Genomic DNA, 21,608 nt, shown 5'->3' on the forward strand with positions numbered 1-21,608 from the left:
CTCTGCAATATTCTCTGAATGAAGGAGGGCAACCATACAATAAAGCTCCAGTCTGGAAGCACCCTGGGCTGGGGTTCTGGGTCCTTATTTTCTTTTCTCACTAATTTAATGATCACACTCCCGTGCTCCACATTACTTAAATCAGGACTAAAACTCCCTTCACTAACTGATTAGGGCCAAAACAGACCTTACTTTCAACATGTGTCTCTTAGCTGCCTCTTTCCCCTGCCCCAACTCATTTCTACTCTGCAATCGGTGCAAGGCTCCTAATTAGGATTAAGGTCTTAGTATGTAGGGTGAGATGGCTGTTAAGAACTGGATTGGGCCCACTGGGTCTCCTGTATAACTAAAAAAGAAATGTCAGTGGCTAGACACACATTTAAAATAAGTACTGTTTGGGCCTTTACAATCTCCGTGCACTAGAAAGGCTGTGAGCAGCAAAACTGGAATGCTGCCAGGCAAGGCTTTATGGAACCATCAGGCTGCCTTATTCACTGGACTTTTGGGGAGATCCAGATAATGACACTTTCCATTCATAGCCCTCCTATGTTTTCCAATTGCTTCTTTCCCCACTTCTGACGGAAATTGCTGCATGATGGCTTCTCAATGTAGCCCTAGGAGCCTTCCATGTGGAAGCACCATTTTTCTCCAAAACATCCAACCAACCGAGGCGCACAGCAATGACATTTTCAGAGGGACGGCCTGATTTTCTTCTATAGCTGATTCAGTCTTGTTTACTATTCTCATTGCTAGCACTTGCTCCAAAGCAAACCTTGCCCACCTTGAGATTGTAAATGAATACTGTGCTTATCTGATGGACTAACTCTTGTCATGTGGGGCTTAATTTTTTTTATTTCATCTTGGAATACAACCTCCATAGCATCCAAGCTGGCAAACTGGAGCTCCCCCTTGCAAAGGAGGCCAGACCATGGATGTTTCACCCCAAAACAGTTTGGATGACATGGCAAACGAGGATTTACATCAAGGAATTAAGGGATTAAGATCAGCACTCAGGAGAAGGAGGGAAAGGAAGAGCACATGAAGCCCTTGCCTTCCCTTTCAAATCATAGTTTAGAGCAGCCTTCCCAACCTTGCCATGCTGGCTGGGGATTATGGAAGCTGTAGTCCAACACATCTAAAGGGCACCAACTTGAAGGAGGCTGGTTTGGAGGACTGTCTCAATGTGGTCACGAAATGTCCCTTTTCATGCTTTGGTATGTCTGAGGCTACTCACTAGGCAAAGTTGTGTGAGTCTCCAAGCTTCCATCACTGCCAGTGCTATAGAAAAGATCATACAGAATCAATCAATCAGTGGCACTAATTCTATTATCAAGAAGATACCATCTGTCCTGGAGGTACAACTGTATTTGCACAGGGTGGAGAGAGATGGATTTAGAACAAAAGACAAAAACACAGACATCCCTCCTGCTCAGGATAAACTGTAGATCTCATGTGAATTGATAGAAAGTATTGAACATCTCCAAATAAAATCTAGTATCTGAAAAAGCAAGCTAGTTTAAGCCACTGCAACTGGCCTCAAACTGTAACATAAAGCTTTGCTCATACAAGGTGACAAGCAAGTAGTTATCCGAACGGGATGTTTGCTCCAGACATTTGGCTAAAAATGCCCACCATCTTACTGTATTTTTGCTCCAGAGGATTGGGTAATAATGACCATTGTTTTACTGCAATGGTGTATTGTGTATTGTTGTTTTGGTAAAATAGCCATTATTACAAATGTATTGAAGTGCACATTAAAGCCGTTTTTATTCACCTTGCCAGTCAATGAATTTTGATGCCCGCCATTCTGATTTTTAGCTGATAGGTATTGTTTATGATTTGGCATCTTTTGTTTTCATATACTTATATTGTACATCTGCATTTTGTTATATTATTCCTATGCACCACCTGGAACCTAACATACAGTATGAAAATATTGTAAAATTTAAAAATCTAGTAAAGAAGAACATTTGCAACAGATATCTGAGTTTATTTAGTCACGTCCAAGGCAGACAGCATTACATCAACATACGACTGTTTAAGTAGCCTGCCTCTTCCAAGTCCAGCACGCCATGGCTAGTTGAGGGTTGATGGTTTGGGAGTAATCTTAAGCTTTGATCAATTCAGAAATTATTTGCTGAACTTCAACTTGTGATAGAAGTGCTGAAATGCAATTTGTGACCGTGAGCAATGCAATTCACACTAAAGATTTCTTGATGGCAGCACATTGCTGAGCAGGTATCAATGAGGTATGAGGATATGCTCTGAGTAAAGCATTTAAGACTCCTTACTTCAGAGATGTGCATCAGAGGTGTAAACTTCTCATACACATTGTACTCTCAGTATCATCTCTAGAATGCTCTCAAGTTCTCAAACAATCAACAAGGTGTCTAGTGGGAAGTCTGGGCCACAGTATTTCATGCCTTAATCACTGGTTGTTTAGATTTCTGTAATGGGCTCTACTGACGATGAAACTCAAATATTTTGGCCACCTAATGAGAAGGAAGGACTCACTGGAGAAGAGCCTAATGCTGGGAACAATTGACGGCAAAAGAGAAGGGGACGGCAGAGGTTGAGGTGGCTAGATGGGATCACTGGGGTGGTCGGTGTGGACTTGGGTGGACTCCAGGGGATGGTGGAGGACAGGAAGGCCTGGAGGAGTGTTGTCCATGGGGTCATGAAGGGTCGGACACAATGTCGCAACTAGCAACAATAGGCTCTACATGGAGATGCCCTGGAAAATGTTCAGGCACTACAATTAGTATAAAACTGACTACTTAGACTTTATCCTGGTGCTTGGAGATCTCATTGCACTAGTCTTCACTTACTTCCAGTACGTCTTCAGGTGCAGTTCAGGGTGCTCTAAATTACAGGAGTCCAGGCAGCGGAGGCTGCATTGTCAATGGAGCAGTGGATTCACTCTGGGTTGTAGTCTGAACTTTTAACTTTGGGATTGCTGGACCCAATCCCAAAACTAGACTTGGCACCTTGGAGAGCTCCTTAGGCTACAGCGCAGGGTCACTCCACTGCTCAACTGCAATGCAGCCTTCAATCTCCACTTGATCCAGGAAACTTCACCTTCTTGCAAAGGGTTATGGTTAAGATGCAATCAGATGTTAGGTGTAGGGTGCAATTTTATAAGTCAAATACTCAAAGAGTAGAATGTGGGAGACATTCTAGCAAAGGTTGTACCTCCAGGAAAGCCCCTTCCAAGCCGTTTTTAGATCATGCAGATCAGTGGCTTTGGCTCCAACAGCTGCCTATAAAGGGAGGGAAAGAAACAACATATTTGCATGTGATCAGGGGATGCTCAAACAATGGTGCAGGAAGGACTCTGTTGTCTTTCCTAAGAGACAGAAACCAAAGAACTGGATGATTCTTGCTGATGAAGCCATGAATAAATTAACCAAATAAATTGGCAAAGAGGCAGCTGTAAAGGAATGTGTGAGGAAACCTTTTATTTACTAAGTAATATAGACAATCCAGAGTCCCATACCTAACTCAGATGCATAGACAGTAGCATTGCACTATATGCTGATATTTTGGGACATCTAAGAAATTATTGATTTATTTGCATTTACCAAACAGATCAAATGAGCCACCTGCATGGCCTTTACAATCCTTTCTATATTTATTTATTATTATTTATTTAAAACATTTCTATGCCGCCCCATTCACAAAAAGCCTCGGGGCGGCTTAAAAAACGGACAGCAATCACAACAATTAACCTTAAAAATCTTGGAGACATTTCGGAACAATAAAAAAAACAATAAAAATCAATTAACAATTAAAATAACTTTTAAATAAAAAGGTCTTGGCCTGGCACCGAAAAACAAATAACGACATATACATACAGTTTCACACTTCCATGCATTCCCCCCTGCTCTGTTCATGGCAGGGATGCTAAGGAAAGCCATTTGGTTCCCTAACATCAACTTTTCAAACTAATATAACCAAAACTCAGTAACCCTTCACTAAATTTTGTAGTGGCATTCACCAATCAAAAAGTCTGTACAAGAATTTATATATTACAGAAAACAATATCAAAACGCATTATATCAGGATAATGGCTTGCAAAAATGTGTATATTAGTCACAGCAGTGAAGGCAAATGCACATATTAGGAGAAATGTGCACACAACTGTGAAGAAGCTCTCAGGAACATTAAAAATATTCTCCATATTTGCAATGAACTGAAGGTAAGGTTGGAAAAATCCTCAAAGCTCAGGATGGACTGAATTTAAGACTGGGAAAGTGAGAAATGGGGAGAAACTGCAACTTCCAGAGGTGTTAACTAACAATCATATTAAAGGAAGACAAATCCAAAGGTAGTCCCATTGGGAAATGGAGGAACAACTGAATAGGGCCAAACCCACTTCTGAAAATCCTTTTGATAGGAATCCTGTTGCAAGTCATCATGCTAAGCTGAATAGATGGATCCCCCCAAATAGCTTTGATTGATCTGCAAGGGATCTACACTAGAGTACTTTGCATTTATTAAGGGCTACTGTTGCGCTATTTATGCAAAACATTTACCACTGCTGGAGCAAATGCTAAGGAACACAGTGCAGTATTCACTGTGTTAAAATTGTGATGGTGTGCTTGTACCAATACAATTGTGGGAGAAGCAGGATGAGTTGGAAAGGCAACGCGTGTTTGGAAATGGCCTTTTTAAAAGTGTTGGGTCATTTTGTTTTGTTGCCAATCAGCCATGTGTAAGTATGAAGATATAAACATTTGGGGATTTTAAAAAGAATGGAAAAAAATTGACAGCTATTCCTGCTCTCTCACCAAAACAAACAAACAAACAAAAACATGGAGGAAGAAAAGGAAACGGGGCAAGAAGAGGAAGAAGCAATTCCCAAAATGACTCTCATGATGATTTCCCCAAGAGTAAGCACCAATGAAGTCGATGCAATTCACTTTTAAGTACTTGCCATTGAAGATAATGTGACTTCTAAGTAGACAAGTAAATGAGCCCCATTGAAGATAATGTGATTTACTTCTGACTAGGGTGCTTCAGCTACTTGTTGTTTACAGGAGAGGAGAGGGGGGAAGCAGCATTGCACTTGCTCTCCAGTTCACTGGGCAAGTCAGAGAGGGATTGGGGTGGAGAGAGGGAGATGGAGAAAGATTTGGAGGCAGGGAAGGCAGGAAATCAAAAGCTGGTTTGATTTATCTCCTTCCAGAACTGCTGCTATTTAGCCAAAGCCCCATAAGGCACTTTCTTTTAAAGTGCCTCTCCCTGAAGCCATTCTTCCCACACAGCAGTACCACAAGTTTAGCACACACCGTAGACATTAAAGAAAAACAGAAAAATTCTCATAAAACTGGTCTGAGCTACAGATGTTAACTTTGTATTGCTTGTTAGCTATCACCACAGTGTTCCTCAAAAGGGCAGAATTCCCCAGCATGGTGCCGGGTGTCAACCTACCATAAATGAGTCACCCAGCGCTGCCACAACTTGGAGGTCAGCTGGCTGCAGTCTGTGCACTAGAGAAGGGGGGAAAAGAAGCAAGGGAATCACTGGCATGATACACTGAACAGACTGTAAAACTGTAGAGCTGGAAGCCGAGAAAGAATTCATGCTTGTATAGTTGCAATCCTATGCACACTTACCTGTGTGTAAACCTGTCAAATACACAAACTTGGAGGACTTATTTCCACATACATATGCATAGGAGAGATTTGTACAAAAGGAAGAGAAAACGTAAAAGGCACATTTCCAATGCCAAACTTTCCAAGTGCTTGCTAAACAATAACATACATATTTCTGATAAGACAGGTTTTCCAAACCCTTCATTTTCATTGTTGCCATATTCTGGCTTGAATTATCTTTTCGGAGGAGGGGAATAATCCTGCATACCCTTTAGGGATCTTAGATTTCACAGAAGTCAGTGGGATTTAATGAGCCTACTGTGTGCAGTATCCTTGCTCTCATCTATACCCATAACAGCCCTAAAGGTACTTTGGCTGTGATAAGAGGCTCTCAGAATCCCAGTTTTCATTTTAAAACAGTTTTACAGTCTACACCAATGGAGAAAAGCATGCTTGAAAATGCAAGGCCCCCATGCTAAAAGAAAAGAAATAAAGAGAAAATGAATAAAATCACATTTATTCACTAGCACCCCCACACACACCTCCACAAAATTGTGCAGTAACACAGCACTGAGACTTTAAACAAGCAAACAAAAACTGCAATATTTTTTCTTATCATGGCTTATTTCTTACCTGATGTTGCAGCTTTTCTTGATACAGTCTCTTCGGGGCATGACAGGTCACTACCCCAGTTCTTAGATAAATGCAGTCAACATATAATTAGACATTATTTATATACTATGACATATTTTGAACTTAGAAGAAATCCAGTAACGGCTATTGTCTGAAAGGAAGCGCTGCCCCCAGCCATCTATGGTGGCACAACCCACCCTCAAATTATTGCCCTCACCTCCAGGCTTCATTGCAAAGGTAGCATAACACCAAGTGGTATGAATTTGCATTACCTATCATGTACCGTATTTTTCGCTCTATAAGACGCACCTGACCATAAGACGCACCTAGTTTTTAGAGGAGGAAAACAAGAAAAAAAATATTCTGAATCAAATGGTTGAATCTATTCTTAAAAGATAGAGCGAATATGTGTGTGCAGTAAGTCTGTTGGTGTGTGTTTTCAAATGGCAACCCATCTTTTAATGAAGCCCATGGGGAAGTGATGGGGAATGTGCCTGTGATTTGCCTGTGTTTATTAAATAGTTTAGTAAACCATTTGATTCAGATTTTTTTTTCTTGTTTACCTCCTCTAAAAACTAGGTGCGTCTTATGGTCAGGTGCATCTTATAGAGCAAAAAATATGGGATTCGCTCTATAAGACGCACAGACATTTCCCCTTACTTTTGAGGGAGGGGAAAGTGCATCTTATAGAGCGAAAAATACGGTATATCACATTTTTTTCAAAACGCAGTGAGATTTTCAATCTTTATTTTGTTTGCTGTTCATCAGCCCAAGGGGAAACATTCTATCCTTTCCTTTATGCAGAAAGAACCAGAAACAAAAATAGCTGCATGTTATTCTCCTGACACAGAACCAGCTCTCTGCCTCCTACAAACAGATTGTTCTGTGCCAGACTCATTGTGACTTTAGAGTGAACAATATAACTCCTAACCCTTCCTATGTGCTATACATGGAGATTCGCTTATTCATAGCAACACAAACATCCGCAGTGGGCTTCTGCCTGCTACTCAATAAAAACACCCAACCTGTCCCTCCATGCCTGCTCCCCAAGCCTCACTGCACAAGGGGTCCCTTCCATATTGCACCTGCCTTTACTCTTCAATATACTCTAGAGGAGGAACCTGAGTCAACTGGATGCTATATGGCAGGTCAGCTTAACTGTCATCTCAGGAGTGAAATTCTGAAATTCCATGCCTCTCAGAATCACTTCTGCTGCCATAATGAGACCACTTTCTTTGGAAAGTCACTGGAATACAGATACTTTTCATGCCACCAGTTGCAACCTAAACTATCCATTACATCAGTGTTTAACTGCTGCCTTTGCTAGAGAGAGAACTCACCAAACGTATCTAAAAGGCTCACAATAATGGATAATGGCCCCTCACCACTTCAAATGAAATGCTCAAACCCTAAATTTTGGAAGATGAAAAAATGCATATTCTGAAATTACTGTGTACATTGTTTGAGGTCCAAGCTAGATGCGTGGATCTCCTGAGGTTAAACAAAAATGAATAGCAGCCATTTGGAATTCCTCCCTTCCTAGGTAATCCTGTTTTTGCCACCAGGTAAAGACTTTTTTATTTAATACTTGTTTTTAGAAAATTGGTTTTATCGTGTTATTGGTGCTGGTTTAATTGTTTTACTGTTCTTATTTATTGTTGTTCATCTGTTTCCCTAGTTTATACTTTATGTATTATTGGATTCTAAGAGGTTTTAGATGTCATAGTTTTACTCTGACCGTGGTTTTATGTTGTTGTTCCGTCTCTTATGACAGTGGAACCAGCTGCCTAGAGAGGTCATGGGCTTTCCCACACTGGAGACATTCAGAAAGAAATTGGACAGCCATCTGAGCGGGATGTGTAACTTGGTGTCCTGCAACAGCAGGGAGTTGGACCCGATGGCCTTCATGGCCCCTTCCAACTCTTCTATTCTATGATTCTTTGTGAGCTGCCTAGAGAGCCCTCAGACTATGGAGTGGCATACAGATGCCATCAATAAATACATATATAAATATGGTTCTTCCTTCAAGTTGTGCCCTACATGGTAAATAACAGCTTGCTGCACTGAGGGTATTGATGGTATTTTCATTCAGAAAACAGTCCAGACAAGGAGGGATAACTCTCTGCTCAAGCGGCATGATCTCAGTAAGTATCCACCCCACAGCTACTACTCAAACCTTCACAAATATCCTATAATAATTTCTAATTTGCACCCTGTAGATCTTTCTGGAACCATTAGGAAGCTAGGAAGAAAGAGGGCAGTAATAGTCGCAAATATATACCATGTTTCCATGTATAACATGCAAGGAATGGAAAAGGAATCACCTGGTTTGTGTTGTTGCTGTTCCTGTATGTTCCAAGGAAGGGTTTGTGCTAATGGAAAAGGAAAATAAGCATCAACTCCAAAGATCACACACTGTAGCAAAGGAAGAGGTATTGTAGAATTCATTTCCACAGAGTGATCAACCTCACACAGAATACTGTTGTACCTACACAGGACACTGGTCTAGTTCAAAGAGAATAAGAACCCATGATTTGTTGCCATGAGAAGAATTCTGCAAAAGTCTTGGGCTTGAACAACCCGCCCGCCCCCTTTCTTCATGTGAGGAGATTTCACTTTTAGTTTAGAATTAACCACAGTTCCCTATTATATCTGAACCTTTCATTCTCCTCTCTCATACTTTTTCTGTGTGTTAGATAAAGAAAGAGGAGATTGAAAATGTTTGCTTTAAAGCAAGCTAAATCACCTCATTATGTCCAGACTTGGAGAACTGTGATTTGTTCTAACTGTGTCTGGTAAAAATAAATCATGATACATTGTGGTTTTATATCCTGGCTAATTAACTAGTCAGAGTTAGAAAAGCCACAGTTCCCCCACATTTGGACCTAATGGGGAAATGTCGTTCTTCTTTGTAAGCTAATTTGTACGATGGCATATCAACTACAGCTTCATAACTTCAGATCAAACAGCTGAAATATGGCCATAAATGAAAGGTTGAGCTAAATGGAAACAGCAGCTTGTATTAATGAGATCCATTCTGCAGTGCTGTGCAATCTTACAGAGCAGTCAGTTCCATTGACCACAGTAGGATTTACTTCTGGGTAAACATGCTCAGGATTGGGCTGCTAATTCATATAATTACACCACTGTATGGCTGAGTACTGGATTTCCCACAGTGCTTTGCACTGGGAGAACTGAAGGGCACAAACACCTGGGAGGTGTTGATGAGTAGCAAGATCCCATACTTGTTCATTCAGACACAGTCCCCATTGAGATCAGTCGGACCTATTGCAGGTAAGTGTAGATAGGATTGCTAGCTAAACATTGCAAAATGGGTGGAAGATTCCCCTCTTTGAGCAGAAAGCTTATTAGGGGATTTGTATGGGGCTCAATCCTCTAAAAGAGAGAGGGAAATTAGTAAAAAGGAAAAAAAAAAAAGCTTGACTCCACACAGTATATAATAATTTAGGAATCATACATCTAATCAATTATCAGTTGTTAAATTGTTGTTACTCATATTTTCAGGACTCATAACCTTTACTTATATACCCAAACTGTGCACTCCTAGAAAACTTCTCATTGGAAGATAGTTTACCAGAGATGGACAACTCAAGGTTATATTATCCATAAAGCTGAAGGAAACGGCTTTCTTTCCTAAAGGCTGAAGCTGGGAAACAAACAAACAAGAATTATTTTGTAATATCTGTTATTTTAATCTTTGTTGTTCATGCTTATAATTAATGAATGTATTGCTACGTGCTGTCAAGTTGTCGCTCACTTTCGGTGACTCCAAAATGTCCTGACCTTGACAGCCCTGCTCAGCTCATGCAAACTCAAGGCTGTGGCTTCCTTTATGGAATGGATCCATCTTATAGTCTGTCTTCTCTCTTCTCATTTGCCATTTTTTCTCCCAAGGAAAGTTCTGGCTTGATTTGATCCAGGGCCCATTTATTTGTCTTTCTGTTGCTCAGGGTTTTGCAAAGCTCTCTTCCACCTCCATGGTTTGAATGGATCAATTTTCTTCTATTCATTATTTCTCTTAGTCTATTTATTCTATTTAATAAATAGTATGGTGTAATCATAGCACTATTTGATTCCCAAGGCATCCGGCAAAACTATTGCTTTCCTCTACCCAATATAACCCCTTTCCATTGCAGTTTACTGAAAATCCTATATGAGTAATGCAGTAACTACCTAACAGGATAAATTATGGAGCAGTAAGATTATATTTGAGAATACAAAACAAATCTTTCCCTAACACAATGTAATCATAAAATCTGGACCAATTTTCCCCAGGGTCTTTCCAGATAGATGCTCCCACACTACTGATCAAGGTATATCGTGCAGCTATTCTGTCTCTCCCTCCTTAACAGATTTATCATAGAAAGAAAAAGACAGAAGAAACAGAGGAGGGCTACACATGGAAAGCAACATCCTTTGGACCCCTTGTAACATTCTGTGAAAATAGTGGCACAACTGCACAGTAAAATGATATTGTGGCCCAGCTCTGCAAGTAGCTTTAAAAATTAAGAGAGCTGAAAGTTGTGGTGAAAGGAAAGTTGTATTGCTTTGGTGTAACCATTGCGTTGCACTTCCCCAGCCTTTGTCATTGCTGAGATTGTCGATCCATCTTTCTACTTTCAGACATGAAAGGGTCTTTGCAATGAAGGATAACATACACTGTATTAAAAAGCTTGTAGCAAAATTCTTACACTGCAGAAGCCTGTGCCCTACCATATTGTTCCAGAGGGCCCGAGAGAGCTGGGCATGTGCTTTTTGACTCAGGTGCAAACAATCAGGTGCAAAGAAGGAGACATCTGGACGCCCATCCTGAAAATTGAGAAAGCCTTAGCTGCTTAGTTAAAACAACAACAGGCAAAAATCTTGGGGATGCTTTCATAGAATTCATATTTATTATTCAGAAAGAGCTGCATTTTGACATAAAGCAGGTAATCCTATCCATCATTCTCATAATTCCAGATCTAAACAGTGAGAGGTTCAAGACAGCAAAGAGATTAATTTCTTCACACAGTGCCCAACTGAACTATGGAATTTTTCTTCCTCATGGTTTAGTGGTAGCTACCAACTTATGTGGCTTTAAAAGGGGGGTTGGACAAAATTATAGAAGAGAAGACTGTCGATGGCCACTAGTCCTGATGGTAGTAGACCACCTGCAGGAGAAGAGGCAGTGAGCTCTCAGTACCAGTTACCAATGTTACCATCGCACTCATGTCCTGCTTATGGACTTCACATGGGCCTCTGGCTGGCCTGTGTGGGAACAGAATGCTAAACCAGACAAGCCTTAGGTCTGATCCAGCATGGCTCTTCCTATGCTCACCTTCAGATATATTTTTCCTGTCCTCAGTCCATTCAAAATTGTTGTTGACTTGAAGGGAAGGAAGGTCATACAACAAAGAATATGCTGCATCCAGTGGACGTGAATAGTCCATTAAACCCAGAGGAAATGTTTGGTGGTTTTTCGTATCTGTCCTGAGCCTGTGGCAGTCTGCCTGAGTGGCTGCCTTCCCTAATGTTTACTGTGAGTCCATTCAAGTCAATGGGTGGTGAGGGTGCCAGTGCTTATAGGACTCCGTAAGATTTAATGTGAGCTCTTTCAGGTCAATCTGACTTTTTGCATTGCCTGAAAAGATGTTCGAGCTTTTCTTGATGCATTGCTTTCAAGCCTCAAAGAATTATGAAACATGATATAAAAGATGTACGACACAATACTAAATACTGAGTCGCATGTATTAATTGCATAGCAGAAAATTATGTAAGCTGATAATTTCTTACATAAGGCAATCTGTGTAAGAGAACAAAGCTAGATGTTGTGTGAGAAGTCAAAGGTCAGTCTGGATTCGCAGCTCCAAGGCTGGAGATGGTGCTTAAGTCTCGAGGCTGGAAATCGGCACTCTGACCCCTTGCCTCACATCCACGCAACCCATGTGGAAAGAACTGCACTGGTGCTCTTCAAGGTCAGGAAGGTGCTCTCAGAGAGGCATAGAAGGGTCATGGGGAAGAGGAGACCAGGATGCAAAGGAGTGGGAGATAAGCTTGCCTCCTTACTCCTTGCACGGTGCACTGGATGAACATGAGTCTCTGTCTTCAGAGACTTACACCCATCTCCCTGGGATTGTGCCTTGGATGGTTAAAGTCACCCAGGCCTATACAGCCTTGCTGGCACTGCTTTAAGAGTAAAAATGAAGCAGCTGTCAATCAAGATGAACTCTGAGCTTTCATTCACTGTTTTAACAAGCTTTGATCACATCAGCCCCGATTTCTTACAAAGCAGAACAGATTCTGAATCTCCAGACCCTTTCAAAACATGTCAGGGTTTGGTTCCTGCTGATTTGCTTATGCTAGCAATGCCTTTTGCTTTAAATCTTGCCATATATGTTTCCAATTCCAAAAGAAATCATGCAATAGAGGTACAGATCTAAATTAAGCGATACTGGCAATTTACACTGAGAATATCTGTTTACAAACATTGTAAAAGAGGAGGACAAATTTGTTCTGTATTTTAGCTATTCGTTTATTTGTGTGTGCTGTTGTGTAGGGTGTACCAGGCCTCTGAGTAATCTGTGAGCTCACATCACATTGGTGACTGATGTGCACGAAGACCTCTTACTTAGCCAGTCATTTTTATAAGTGGCTCTCAGTTATTAAGGAATAAACCATCAGGTCAAGGATGTATCCGAGTCTGGGACTCAGTCAAGTCGCCTGGCAATAGTCTTACATACAAAGCTTCATAGAAAGTCCTGAAAACATTGAGGTCCTTCCTTCTCAGGAGAAAAGCAGGGGAAGCATACATGTTACATCGAAGACTTACCTGTAGAAGGGGTAATGCAACCGTGTGGAGGAAAGGCTGTAATACCACTGTAAAATCTTCTTTAGTGTCATACCTGCCAGTTTCCACTAGTTTGTGTAGGCTAATCTGTGAAAGCAACATAAAGTACTATTCTTCAATGCCTCAGCTTATTCTGGAGCACTAAGAAGATCTTTGTTTTGCACATTAGCTGGCAACAGGAAGCGTGCAACTTGATTCTTGATCCCAAATACCCAGTGATGCAAAATTAGGAATGAGAATATCTGACAACTCACATTTTCCCAAGCGTAAGCATGGCTTGTTTCTGAAAAACTTCTGCATGAACACTATTTTGTGTTCATTTCTACTAATATACACAATTTTTATAGACTGCTTCTAGCATGCACACTTTTTGCAAGCAATTTTACTTGATTATACTAATTTTTCCATACATTTCCCTAATATATAATATTTATTTCTGTGCACATTCTTCCTTAATATGAACACTTTCTGTCTATCCTGGTTAGTGTATATCAGGACTGCCCAACCATTTTTAGTCCAAGAGGTCTAAATTCCATTTCAGATAATCTCTCAGGAGTTTTAATTCTATGGGTGGCTGAGACAGAAGATAAAAGGGGCAGGGCAATACCAAAACTCCGAATACAAGACCTACAATTTTACACCAGATTTATGAAAATTAGGTTTCATTTGTTTCTTTTTAGCTAAGCATACACATATCAGACTCATCACAAACTCATGCAAAATTGCAAAATGACAATATAGATTCTTTTCAGGTCTACCTGATAGTCTTTAACTGCTTCTTTCATCATCACCAGCTCAGATGAATTTTCTTGAACAGAGAAGATACAGCTACAATGATTTCTGCATGTGAAATAAGAGGTGGAAAGGCCATATAAAGGACTGTTGGAATGCCAAAGAGGCACATACACAGTTCCCCTAACTAGAGGCACACACAGATACTTATTTCCCGTCTTCTTCACATACAGATATGCAAAGTTTTGCTAGTGCTGGAAGCTCAGTAATGAACATAGATGAAGTGTTTTGTTAGAATTGTGTGATGTTCCATTCCTACCAGTTTTTTTATTAATATTTTGTTAAATAAAAGTTTCAATGCAGCCAACATTCTCCTGCAAGGCATGTTAATGGATATGTTGATTCAGTTTGGTAGACACTAACTCATGGAGATCTGGAGATGGAAATCATCCCCCTGCAGCTGAGTTGCTATATTTAATATACTGTTTGAACCAATTACATACTGCCCATCACAATGCAGGAGAGTCTGGAAAGAAAATACAGTGGTACCTTGGCTCATGAACTTAATCCATTCCAGGACTCTGGTCATGACCCAAACTGGTCATGAGCCAAGTCAAATTTCCCCATGAGGGTCAATGTAAATAAGGTTAATCCATTCTGTAACCATTTTTTTTAATCACAAAAATGTGGAGCAAAGTGACAAAGAACAACAAGGATCGCTGCCATCTCCCTCACCCCAGCACAACTGTGATGGCGCCTGTGTTCCCTGCGCGAGCGCAACCGCGATTGCAGCCATAGATGGGAGTGATTGCGGGAGTGCTCGGGGAGTGGGGAGACAGGTGCGATCATGGGCGCGCTCGCGGGTGGGAGATGGGCGTGATCGCAATCATCCCCTGATGCAGAGTTTGTGACCTAAGGCAAATTTTTTCAGAAATTTCTGTTCGCGACCTGAATTGGTCACGAACGAGGTGTTTGTGAGCCAAGGTACCACTGTAGTAGACATTTTGGTTGGTCAAGACATTGAGAAAGAGATTAGAAAATATAATTCCTTCCATGTTCAGTATCCAGGTTGTGAGTAGCAGTACTTATTTAGCTACAATGGCACCATCCATGTATAACAGAGCAACATTAGCCTACTTACAGAATTCCACCTCCCCCGCACTGAAAAGAAAAAAAGTCTATAAAAAAGAACTTTTTGGAATCCCCAACAACTCAGTGATGAGTTGAACATGATCAGTGGCCACAGATCAGTGATGAGTTGAACATGATTAGTGGCCACAGTGGTCATGTGGAATGGGAGATGTTGGGAGAGACTAATATGGATAAGGGGGAATTAAATAATGAGGCTGGAGTTCCGAAGAGCTGCACTCCAATGTGAGAGCCAGTGTGGCATAGTGGTTAAGAGCATGGGACTGGGACTCAGGCGATCCGGGTTCGAGTCCCCGCTCGGCCATGGAGCCAATTGGGTGACTTTGGGCCAGTCACAGACGCTCAGCCCAACCTACCTCACAGGGTTGTTGTTATGGGGATAAGATGGAGGAGGAGAATGATGTAAGCTGCCTTGAGCCCTTTGTAGGAAAAAGGCAGGATATAAATCGGAAAAAAAATGTGATGGTCCAACATCTTGTAAATCAGGAATCAGAATGAGACAAGTGCCTGCTGTACATTGTGTTGGCTCCAAGAAGGTTTAAGCCACATCCATCAGAGCAAACTAAGAGCAATTCATATGATTCACTTCAGGTGCAATCCAGTTGAGATGCCTGTAAGCCTCCAAATTTGGAAGATCCTATACAGTATGGGAGTGATCTTTACTTCTGCCCTCCTACTCTCCTGAAAGTCAGCTAGATGGCAAATTTCAGCCATCTAACTGCAGGGCTTTGGAAGGGAGGGAAGGAGGCTGGAATGCTGTCAGGATTCACCATATCTTGGTGGCTCTGGACTCTTCTTCTCTCCAGCCTCCCAAAATACTACCTTTACTCCTTCTCCATGGTTCCTCTTACGGCCTCAGAGAAACAGCCAGCATGGTTCTTTCCACACTGGCTACACTGTCTGGGGGCCACAGGATTGCTCTGCCCTTCTATTTCTTTCAAAACCACCCAGAGAGCCTTCTGGGCTACTAGGGTGGTATATAAATGCAAATAATAAATAAATAATAAAAAAATATTTCTGTGATTTGAATTGATAAGGAATTCACTAAATTATTACTTGGTAGAGAAATGCAATCTGCAACATTGGATTTTATGGAACTTTAATACACCTACATACAATGCTTGGTCGTGTTATATTACTTGTAGATGTTGTGGTTTGTAAGCTGCTTTGGACAAATGTTTTATTTCTGAAATGTGACATGGACATCCCTAAGAAATAAGGATATTTTTTAAATTAAAAAATAACTTATTGTAGCCACCACATGTAGATTGTTGCAATACATCCTGCTGGCTTGTAATTAGCTTTCTGAAAAGGTCTAAAACAAAGCTTTTCAGAAAATCGAATTTCACATGTTTCTGCTCTAAGAGGTGTTTGGCTCCTTCTGGCCAACTGGGGGCTTGTAGCCTGCTAGGTTTTCTACCCAACGTCCTTTCCTTATGTAGGAATAAAGTCACCATCAGACAGTATATAGTTTTCATATAACAGAACAGCATGTTTACAAGACTAGATCAAAGTTGCCTTACTCAACTAGATGTGTGGGGCAGGGCAGTCTGCTGTCCAGAAACAGCTTCCTGAAGGGAAGAAGGTCCATTACCTCCATCAGATTAACCAAAGCTTTAGGCACCTAATTTGAGGCAAAAAGCACAAGTCTTGTCACTTTTCTATCTCATTGTGGAAAAAGTAATCCAAGCTGAGTCATTATTTATGTATTTACTTACTACAGTTCAATATATTTCTCATCTTGTGTCACCCGATTCTTTCCCTACACCTACTCCTCCATAGGGGAGCTTTCACACCTCCCCAGAAAGCCTGGACTGTAGTTATTAATGTTGCTGCGAGTGTGTCATGCTCATCCACTGGGTATTATGAGTGATGCAGGGCTACAACTCCTACTTCCACCCTATCACATTACTCAGTCAAGCCTCTGGATTCCCACAGCATTGTATCCGTTAGCTGATTGCAGGGTGTTGGTCTCTACTGAAAAACATCCTTCTGAGATTTTCATACCACACAGAATGGCTTTTCCTCAGTCAAGCAAAAAGCCAACAAAAAACAAGGCGAAATCGCAGTGTCAGCCAATAACCAATATCCGATCCATCACAGAAGAGGAACCAGAAAAGAATCATGCCTTCAAATCAGGGCAGCAGGAGTGGGGAGATGTTTGTGACACGCCACTATAAAATAGGCCTTGGAGACACCCGTGCAGCTGGATTCTGTGCAGCAAGACCAGGTTCATGGATGAACGACTGGCACTGTCCTTGCAATGGGATGGGGAAAGATCTGAATTTCCCCCGCAACCAAAGAATCTTCAGTAATGCAGTTTAAGTGCTGCAAAAATGCTATATGTGATGAAATGAGTCCTCCAAAGAAGCCGGGCAGATATTACACGATAAATGATGTGCTCTGGTTGTGCTGTCACATGTGGGTTTGGAAATGTCTTAAAATACGACTGCATTGTGTTTTGAGGAATTGTGCAGCAAGATTTTGAAAAAAAGTGAAAAGATGCTCTCTGAGCAGCCACCACTAACCTCTGCATGAAGAAGGTCAAGGGCTTCTTGAACATAACGTGAAAAGTTTCCAGCTGAATAGTGATGCTAATAAAAATAAAAGATACAAGAGAGGGTCACTGGTCTTGGAAGAGGATACTATACTGGTAAATATTACTGATCCTAGAAGAGTAACAGTGATCAGAACAGCTATGCTTGCTAGCTTTGCTTCTTGAGCCACTCCTTTATTGGAAAACCTAATATTGCTTGTGGGGCTCTGGGACTTCTGTAACATTAAGTAGTCCAAAATAACCGCATACAGTGAAGGGCACATCCCTGCCCCTGTCACAAAGCCCATGGGTTTTCACAAAACACTCTCAAAACAAAACCAGAAGAGTGGGGAGAAGAGCAGATCTCCCTCCAGCCCCACCTAAACCTTTGCCCTTACACCAAAATAATGCTTTTGCTCTGGTACTGAAAGCTCCACATAAAAATAGCCAGGACTGCTAGGAAAGCCATTTAAACAGCACTATGGAAGTGTCTTCTGCAGTCACAAAGGGAACTGCTTAATGATTCTCTACCTACCACAGTTTTGACTTTCAATCAATATAATAGAGCTTCTAAAGGATTCCCATAACTCACAACATCTTTGCAATAGTTGCACAAATCATGCACTCCAATGAATACAGTTATGATCTTCCAGTCGGTGTCAAATTTGATTCTCTATTTAAAGAAAAGGGAAAAAAGTCATTGGTTAACCACACAGGTCTGTCACTCTTCAACTAACTTAATAACAACTAAGCAAGTTTCCTGAGCATTGCAAACCTACCACGTCAGTCTTCATTAATTTCACAAGATGCTTCACTTGATCTGCTAAGTTCCTAGAAAAGAACAAAACAGAAAGCAGTGAATCAGGGTAATATGATATGGTTGATGCCTGAACACTTCTGTAGATTAATTCTTTTTTTAAAAATTCTGTACAGTTAAGAAATGGATATTCCCGTTTCACTAACACAGGACTGGGATCCCAAATAGGGTGCATCATTTGTCCAGTCTAACTTTGCAATTATTGGCAATGAACTTAAACATAAAATAGTTAGACTCAGAGGAATGTTTAATAGAGGATCGACTAAACTATGTTGCCTTTGTGTATAACTTGATCAGGAAAAAAGTGACAAGGAAAAAATTACATTCGTCAGTGAAAGTGTTGGATGACTCATTGCTAACAGCAAGGGAGTCCATGAAACTAGCACACCTGATCAGGCCCAGTAGAAATCCACACTGTGAAAATTTGAGCAAGCCTTTAAGGTAAAGATAAGGTCTCTCCCATCTTATGCTCAAAGTTGCTGTTGCTTTGAAAGAAGTAGTTGTAGTAGTAGAGTTGAGAGTTTCTGCTGGAGCAGTTTAATGAAAATGAAAGCAGAAAAGACAGACAGACATTGTCTGAACTTTCTTCCTAAAACCTTGATGAAAGCCAGCAATAAACCCACAATGGCAGCATCAAGAATTCATACTAAAGCTGTCCATACAGCTCCCATGAGTTGCTTTTTTCCACCCCCAGTTTGGCACTATAGTTGCTTACTGAAGCAACTGCATGGAAATGGTCTAACAGCCATGAAAAACAGAAGAGGAACAGAAACTGTGTTTTCTTAAGGAAACTCCAGAGTTCAGAGTAAACTGAAACTCTGTCCCTTTATTTGGTGTATTTTATAGCTTCCCCAATAGCAGGGATGGTATAAGAAATGTTCTCTGCATTATTTACATCTTTAAAAACTGGCTTTCTAACAGCAGGGTGACATAGTCAGGAAATCACTCCTTTGCATATTTAGACAGGGAAAAAATCTACAATTCCCAGGTGAGATTATTCCTTGCTTCCTTGGATTGTTGCATGGTAATCCAGAATGCATATCAAGTTTACTTTATTTCTCTTCTAGGGAAGGCTGTAAATAAACAGTGGTAGAAAGGACTTCGAATATGTGTGTGTCTCTGCAAGCTCAGGGACATCACTATAGCTGTCAAAATACATTAGTTAAGATTCTGTAGAACTGATTGTTCTCAGAACTTTCCCATTTGTGATTGTAACGACAATCAAACTAGACAAAAAAACCTTGCCAGATTTTTGCCATTTATGAGGCGCATGAACACATGCACACATGCAGAAACAGAGAAAGAGACAGACAGACAGACAGACACACAGACACAGCGAGAGAGAGAGAGCACCTGCTAACTGTATCTCTGCTTCTGTTGTAGACTTAAAGAAAAAAAGATTTGAATACTTATCACAAGAAAGAAGATCTTGAATAATTTTGGACAGCCTGTCTAAGGGGCTTTGCATATAAACCAGTTTGTGAATGTGCAGTGAATGCACATCAATGCTATCCTTGCATGGTACAGAACTGTCATTTTCCTTGTGCTCAAGTTGCCAGGCGTATTGCCAGAATTGCCATTCGTTCCTCCACCAAGCTTTGGGGTGTCCCTTGCAAAGGCCAGCGTGCTGCAATATGACTCCATAAGTGTCCTAAGTCGCTACTCGCCAGTGCGAGTAACTCACGAGTGACGCCAGACATAACCCACCAGGCCTTTGCAGAAACCTTGAATTTAAAGAAGAAAAAGTGTATTTTTTTCTTTATACCCTTGCTGTCTGTGAGCACCAGCTGGCATGTTGTATTACTCTGTGTTAATTTTCAAATAGATTCTAAAATCTGAGATGCCACCCACACACCCCACATTGACATGCTGCATCATAAATGTGCTAGATTTTCTTGAAATGCCTTTATTGTATGTGCCCTCAGCAACACCTCCTACCTGCTAAACATAGTCAGCACTCGGGTGCTCGTTAAGCCCTCTTACCAGAAATACCCCCACACGGGAGGCTCTCCTATGTCCACTACGTGGGAGTCGGATAGGTAATTGCTGAGGGGAGTCTGCGCATACATTATGAGGACTCACTGTGGTTGTTTGGAAAGGCCCATTACTGTGCCCTCTTGTTCCCTCTCAGTTCTGACATTTATTAGATTCATATCCCTCTTCAACCCAATGAACTTAAAGCAGCCTACATCATTCTCTCCCTCCTGCTCTCAATCTTCTCCTCACAACAACAACCCTGCAAGGTAGTTTGGGCTGTGAGTCTGTGACTGGCCGAAAGTCCCTCAGTTGGCTTCATGGCTGACCAGGGACTAGAACCCAGGTCGCCTGAGTCCCAGTCCCACCTGCTTAACCACTACACCACCCTTGCATTCCTGACCCTGTAAATGGATGGCACTAACTGTCCTGAACGCTTGGTGGAAGGACAAGACATAAATGCTCATAATAAATAAACAAACAAACAAGTTTTTCTACACAGCCATTTTATTGTTCATGACTTGGGGTTGTTTATGGGCTCTTTAGTGGATGGTGTGGTCCTCTAACTATGCTTCTTTTTTCTGGAGCACTTTCTGGTTTTGATTTTTGTATTGGAGGAAAACGGTATTGTATTAAAACCAGGGAAATGGCACTATTTTGCCTGTATTTACTGCACAGCACCACCTAGAGGTTACATAGCAGAAAAGCAGGAAAAGTAGAGTTCTTTGTGTAGAACTCAGATCTACAGGTTGGGACAAAACTGAAAGCAGATAGTAGAATTAATAACCTCATGCTGAAATGACCTAGAACACCATTATATCCTACTGAGGTGGTGTAACCTGAATTAGGTCCCTTATAAGTAGAAGAAAAGTGGAGTATAAATGTAATGCAGTAATCATCATCATCATCATATATGTGAAGGAAAGACATACTCAGCCTTTGCTCCTGGAACTGCCTGATTGAGAAAAGCACCAGGCTCCTGAAAGCCACCTGTGGCTGTTGAGTAGCCTGTGAGATGAGCATTGAACTCACGAAGGATATCTGAAAGAAAAGGAAAACCATGTGAAGAAATAAAAGGATCTGCGGAAAAGGAAGATTATTGCCCAGTTATCAGGTGAAATACAGGTGACTTCTGCATTCTTCACAAGCTTTGCTGTATCTTTTACTAGTAGCATCCTAATCCAAGTAGTGAGCGAGAGAGTGACATAACTCACTAGGAAAGCTGCTGACCTCTGCTGGGGCCCTCTGCGTGTCCCCAGAGTAGCATCAGGCTTGTCAGGAGTGCCATATCAGCACTGTACCATTTCTTCAGCAGCTCCACTA

The 21,608-nt window shown here is 41.2% G+C and overlaps 1 protein-coding gene across 1 annotated transcript in view; it reads right to left on the bottom strand.

Annotated features, from left to right (window-relative positions):
- The window catches only part of PLB1 (phospholipase B1), a 129,020-nt gene that overhangs the window by 30,057 nt on the left and 77,355 nt on the right, over positions 1-21,608 (bottom strand). Inside the window, exons 35-48 of the mRNA XM_044439530.1 lie at positions 21,218-21,326; positions 18,274-18,325; positions 18,087-18,167; positions 17,487-17,552; positions 16,482-16,582; positions 13,836-13,917; positions 13,060-13,164; positions 10,965-11,060; positions 9,826-9,897; positions 8,555-8,602; positions 6,231-6,291; positions 5,434-5,492; positions 3,193-3,260; positions 1,235-1,278 (exon numbers count right to left, since the gene is read on the bottom strand). Coding sequence (XP_044295465.1) covers positions 1,235-1,278; positions 3,193-3,260; positions 5,434-5,492; positions 6,231-6,291; positions 8,555-8,602; positions 9,826-9,897; positions 10,965-11,060; positions 13,060-13,164; positions 13,836-13,917; positions 16,482-16,582; positions 17,487-17,552; positions 18,087-18,167; positions 18,274-18,325; positions 21,218-21,326 — 1,044 coding nt within the window. The remainder of the gene's footprint in view (positions 1-1,234; positions 1,279-3,192; positions 3,261-5,433; positions 5,493-6,230; positions 6,292-8,554; positions 8,603-9,825; positions 9,898-10,964; positions 11,061-13,059; positions 13,165-13,835; positions 13,918-16,481; positions 16,583-17,486; positions 17,553-18,086; positions 18,168-18,273; positions 18,326-21,217; positions 21,327-21,608) is intronic.

This window comes from Varanus komodoensis, unplaced genomic scaffold (assembly GCF_004798865.1).
Source record: "Varanus komodoensis strain SLA01 unplaced genomic scaffold, ASM479886v1 scaffold1, whole genome shotgun sequence".
Lineage (NCBI taxonomy): Eukaryota > Metazoa > Chordata > Lepidosauria > Squamata > Varanidae > Varanus > Varanus komodoensis.